This window comes from Schistosoma mansoni, chromosome 4 (genome assembly GCF_000237925.1).
Source record: "Schistosoma mansoni strain Puerto Rico chromosome 4, complete genome".
Classification (NCBI taxonomy): Eukaryota; Metazoa; Platyhelminthes; class Trematoda; order Strigeidida; family Schistosomatidae; genus Schistosoma; species Schistosoma mansoni.
Window position 1 is genome coordinate 23303718 of NC_031498.1, and position 6259 is coordinate 23309976.

The window sequence follows — 6259 nt, forward strand, 5'->3', positions numbered from 1 at the left end:
GGCTCAGTGGTCTATCGGTTAAGTGCTCTGGCGCGAGACTGGTAGGTCCTGGGTTCGAATCTCGCGAGTGCGGGATCGTGGATGCGCACTGTTGAGGAGTCTCATGATAGGACGAGTTGGCCGTCCAGTACTTCCAGGTTTTCCATGGTGTTCTAGCTTCAATTGACTCATGATCTTAACTACATAAAATTGCTAAAATCTCCATAAAACCCCCCCTTCTGATACAGTTTATTAGTTCAACATAAGTTTTCATTTGGTTCTATTAGGGTGAATCAGAAGACTACTCAGATTTTGTTAACAATTCTAAAATCTTACTATTAATTATAACTCCAAGTGCGTTTTTTTAAATCCTAGGTTTCCATATGACCTTCGTCTTTTTCTAATCTCTGGTCACTGTTTCGTTAAATTTTTGTATCTTTATATTTATCTATTTATTTAAACACATAAATATAGGCACAAGGAAGCATCAGATACATATGCGCCGCACAAATCTCTTTTGATTTGTGTGAGGGCTGTGATACTGCCCAGCTGCCCAAACCGAAACAGGTGGTTTTATTAGGGGGCCACACCCGGAGCCTTTGACCTGAAGGTCTGATCCACAAGTCAGTGGAGCATCGTGAGGAGATGCAGTCCCATGGTAGTCGGTGATCAACGATTGATTCGTACGCCATTTGTTCCCTCGGGATACTGGAGCCCATGTGCACTAATGGTTTGGAATGATTGTTTTCCAACTCCCCTAGGTGGACTTTCCGTGTCCACCAACCCGATTAAAGCTGTGGACATTCGCTTTTCATCCTCTCAATTTCGTAAACAACAGTAATGCGACGAGAAGGCAGTGAGTAGGACTTCCCTTGCAAAGTCTATGTGCGCATGGCCATGTGAGAGCATTTGGAGAGGGAGAGCGGACTCTCCCCACTCTCGTCCGTACTAGGGCATTTGGGGGCATCCTTATACAGAATTGTACCATTCCCGTTTATTATGATTGTTCTAATTAGAATATGACGTTTTTTCTAGAATTCATTTTTACTTCAATTTAGCAGCCAAATCTTTTAAGTATTGTATGATAATTGTTGTTTTCAGTTTACACACAAGAACTGATTATACCAGAAGTAGCTCAATCATTCTTAATTTCAAAAGTATTCATAGGGCCTTACTAAATCCTAAATGTCTAAATAATAACTACTTCTCAATTGATAGTATTAAGCAAATTAATGTAAATTAATGACAATATGTAGAACAAAACAGTGAATTTTCAGTCCTAATGGTAATTACTTTGCTAAGAGCATGATTATCTTGATTTAAATTTCAACAAAGCACGAATGAAAATTGGGAAAAAAAGATGATTTTTTTCTCCTCATGAACTCGTTTCTAAATTGTTTACAACCTTTTTGTATTAATTATCACTAATATGATATGGATTGTTTGTTATATCTAATTTACAATCTTAATGAAATGTAACGTTGACGTAGAGGTGGATTGTTCATATTAAAGAAAAAATCGATACTAGCAATAACCAATGAACTCACTAGTGATTAATTTCGAGAAGCGATTTTCAAAATTTTAGTATAAAATTGTAATCAGTGTAATTCAAACATATCGACCGTGGAATCTAAGTAACAGTGATATAAATGAATGATGATTGCTTACTTACTCCTGTTACCCCTCGTGGAGGAGTATAGACCGCTCACCAGCATTCTCCATCCAACTCTGTCCAGGGCAATCCTTTCCAGTTCTTTCCAGTTTTTATTCATTCTTTTCATATCTGCTTCTATTTCCCAAAGTAATGTGTTCTTTGGCCTTCCTCTTTTCCACTTCCCTTCTGGATTCCAAGTTAGGGCTTGCTTTGTAATGCACCTTGGTGATTTCCTTAATGTATGTCCGATCCACTTCCAACGTCCTTTCCTAATTTCCTCTTCAGCTGGAAGCTGGTTTGTCCTCTCCCATAAAACTCAGTTGCTGATCGTTGCGCAACATCGTAATTTGACTGTTGTTAAGAGATATAAATCATTGGATATTAAGTTAGTGGTTTGAAGGTTAAACGCTTGGTGCAAGATATTAAGTTCGTAGATACCCAATGTCAAGGAGTCCAATACAAACTATAAAGTAAATTTCCAGCGGTCCCTAATTTTCACTGGTTGTCCAGCTAGTGTCATTCTGTTGTATAAACTACACAAGTTGGAAAGATTATAGACATCGCTAAGATGATTGGTTATTTCTAGATGAGACATACAAAGAAAACAAGTTTTTAAAAATATAAAACTAATGTCGTGAGTTACGTAATACCAATGTAAAAAATGGATTGATTCATAGGGTAAACATCAAATCAAGATTGGACAAAAAAACAAGAAGAAAGCAGTTCTAATCGACGGCATGAAATGTGATGTCACGCAACTAACTATTAAAAACTGAGGTCATTAATGCAAAACAATGTTGATAATATTATCTATATTTTTGAATAGATGAATTTGGTCGAAATTTTTTTGCTAGTGATCTCTTCAATAAATTAAATAAGTTTGAAATTGTTTGCTTAGTGATTATTTTGAAATGTCAATAATCCAGCAGAAAAAAACTGACAAGTGATTGAATTGTTTAAAAACATTCTGTCTAGATTCTGTATTTCATTGAGATACATTTCGAAATGTTGACAGATATAAGTAGTATGTAATACCAATCACAAGTGGAATTCCTGACAGCAGAAGGTTGGAAAAATCGAATTGAAGAGAACAGGAATGTAAACACAGAGTAATTGTAATAACAACAGGAATGAAGGAATGATGAAGTTTTTAAGAGACAGTTGATGGAAGATGTGTCAATAACGTATCAAATGTATAGTTTCCGCATTTTACGAAGACTTTCTGTAATTTTGCATTAACCAATATATCGGTCTTCCCCACTTGACTTCTTCGTTTACTACATATTCAATGATAATGTTAATCAAATTATTTCGACCAAATTATAATTTTCCACTAGTGTAAACGATTCAACATTCCTTGCATAGTTTTTTTGATGTAAGTTGTTTGGAGGCGACCAGCATGAAGCCCCGTAAACATAAATGATGTCAAGTCACTTAGAAAACTGCCCATATTGCAACTTGATCAGTGTTATTGGAAAAGCAATGTGGACTAGATAAACATGGAATTATTTCTGTTGAAGTATCTCTCAGTCCTAAGAGTTAGTCGCGACTGTAATAATTCAGTTGTATTGTTTCTGAATATGATTGTAGGATCAAATCACTTTGAAGACATCATTTCTATCATGTCTGACAATACAGCTTGGTAGGAAATACCAGTCAAAAAAACCTGAATTCAGGCCTTCCTGTCGACTGCCTTTAATCACCTTACGTCAAAATCTTTTTTTACTCAGAAAAAACTCGTAAAAAAGTTTCGTTTAGTAATAATAATATGCTCACTAGTAGCCATTTCGACACGCAGTTTCAGGAGTTCTGGTAAGAAGTCGTGACCAATAGAGCTCCCTCTTGTTGGGCGTTGTGGAAACTCATTACCAATGTCATTGGTATTTAGATACTCAATATCACTGATTGTTTGGAGTTCGAAATTTAAACCATCGGACACCGACACAATGGTCTAAAGAGTAAATTTCACAAGATGATCCAAAGGTTGTTCTCTGTTCCCAATGAGTCCGTTGATACGCATTACCGAGGAGTCCTATGTTAGGACGGAATAGCTGTCTAGTGTATCCCGGTTTGCGATAGCTGTCTAACTGAGATCAGTCGATGATATTGCGAAACAATGCTAATGTATTTGGGATGTGTTTTTCTCCCTATAAATCCAAAATGTTGTTTCAGGGACTATTCTGTGTTAATACCTGAATTAGTGATAGTTAGTAAAATAGTTGAGTGCGTTGACCACTTCAATTGTCTTGAAATTCTAATTGGTTGGTTCCTGGTGAAATATTTGTACGGATTAAGAAAGTTCATTTCTCATTTTACCAATTTACATCACTTGTGGTGTAAGCGAGGTAACCTTCTGACCATCCAAAGTGTATACACTGTGCATCAGTCATCTTTTGATTACTTTATGGCTGTGAATATGGCCTTTGAAAGCAGAAAACATATTTAAGTTGTAGGTTTTTGATCATTTTCACTTACACTACATTGCTTCGACCTATTTTGTTATTTTTCTTCCTGGTTCCACGTCGTCAATGTAATGATGGTATGGTGATTTTAACCGACACACATTTGTGACAAGGTCTATTTTAATGATGATGACTTAAGCTAGTAAACACTAGTATAATTTACTGTATTATTTCTTTAATTTGTCAGTGATAAGTTGCTAATACATTTTCGTTCATTTTCAATTATAATATTGAAGTGATTTCAAGTTGAATCAACTAAATGTTTATATTTTTTATTTCTAATTTTATAGTTACATTATCCCCAACTTCAAATTCATGCCTATTTCGCTCCTGGTACTCCGCCTGCACTGACTTTTGCAAGACGACGTCGTTATTGTCGGTGTTGTCGCATAATATAACTTTGTATGTTTATTTGTCTTTTTCCCCCACTCACACCTCTATCGTTCTATTGACCAAGTTGCCAATTTGATTCTATTGTCTTCTAGTTTAATTTTCCTCCAATTTTTATTTCTCTCAGGTTACCTAACCATTACACAGTAATGGAGAGAAGAATAGTAGCCTGAATGAATAAATACCCAGAAATTTTATAGTTTGTTATAATATCTCCCTTGTGACCTTGAATCGTTGCTTTTTATATAAGATCATTACAACTTATATATATATATATATATACGCGTGTGTGTACAGTGCTATGTGAAAAGTTATGGTTCTACGAAAACAAATCAGTCTTTCTATCTCTTTAATCCCTGTTTTCATAAAGTACTATTGTTAGGATAATGATAATTACTATACTGCCTAATTGTCATTTTCAATTGTAACTTTACTATTATGTATCTGTTTACCATCCCATCTTACCCTACAACATAGTCATCGTTCAGTCATATGTTTATATTTGAAAAATCCCGGTCATCGACCTATGCGTTTATCTCTTATCTTATTGTAAGTTTTAATTTTTTCTTGAACTCATTTAATTTCTTTCTCGGTTTTTATTTACTTCTTAAAAATATGACTTTCGTTGCAAACACACACACACACATGTCAGAATGCACATAATTCTTAACAGATACAAACAGATGAAATTGTACTTTCTGAATACACAGTCTCAAAAGTCATCAACGATAATAATAACAACAGTTCTTTTTGAAACACATACAACTGGTTTCGAATCTTTTCATTTTGAATTAGGGTACTAAAAACACAACTTTGAATTGTTCTACATCTTTTTTTAAAAAACTATCTGTACATAATTATCCCAGTTCATTCAAAGTTACTTTGTCCAGTTGTTTCTTTGAATGAGATAAACAAAATTATATTTATCTATTTCTATCTATTTGTCCGCCAAAAATGTTATTGTCTGTTAACGAGTATCTTAGACTTATTTTTTTCTTTCAATCTGTGTGTAATCATCATCATAATAATAATGCTACCACCTTGTTTTTGTAAAATGTTTATTATTGTCTAATTTGTTTGTATGCGCTTATGCTTGTATGTGTGTGTGTGTGTCTATGAATCAATCTTGATGGAATATTCTGTGTGTGTGTGTATGCGAGTTTGTGTGTTTGCATGTGCATACGTGTGTATGTGTATTTGTTTGAGTATTTTCTTTTCTTTTTTTTCTATATTTTCAGACGTGTTATGTGATGAGTTTTTGTTTTGTTTATTTGTATTTTTTTTTGTTTTTTTTGTTGGTTACTGTGCACTTAAAAATTGACGGTTTGAAAACAACAATAATAATAATAAATGCATTAATTATTGATTACTGATCTGATCATTAACAATGGGGCAAACCAACATGAGGAATCAGAAGATTAAATATTGCTAGCTTTGGCGTGTATCTACGGTAATCTGTGAATTTGTCTCCGTGTCATATATATATATATATAGGTTGGATTTCCAATTACTCATTATGATCATGTACATTTGAAAAAAATTACCTTTCGTAATATCACTTTTATTATTTTTAAATATGCTTCTCTTTTAAAAAATAAATAAATAAATATAAACATAATTAATTTACTTCTGTTGAAATGTTTTGCATAATTGTTTTGTTTTTATTTAAGTGTGTTGCATCACAGAAGGTGTAATTGATTTTTATTGACTTTGACTTGGTGATTCATTGGAATGAGATGAGAAAGTTATTTTGATGAATGAATTACACTTACAA

At 33.8% G+C, this 6259-nt stretch overlaps 1 protein-coding gene across 2 annotated transcripts in view; it reads left to right on the forward strand.

Moving 5' to 3' along the window:
* The window catches only part of Smp_097020.1 (putative fbxl20), a gene marked incomplete at its 5' end in the record, with an annotated part of 21446 nt that extends 15398 nt beyond the window's left edge, over window positions 1-6048 (forward strand). The window contains 2 exons of one of the 2 annotated variants that reach the window (XM_018797250.1): window positions 4386-5034; window positions 5900-6048. In XM_018797250.1, the coding sequence (XP_018652312.1) occupies window positions 4386-4493 (108 nt within the window). In that variant the 3' untranslated portion in view covers window positions 4494-5034; window positions 5900-6048. Of the gene's footprint in view, window positions 1-453; window positions 643-4385; window positions 5035-5899 lie in introns of those variants that run through there. The other variant, XM_018797251.1, reaches the window with a different exon arrangement.
* Between the last annotated feature and the right edge of the window lie 211 nt (window positions 6049-6259).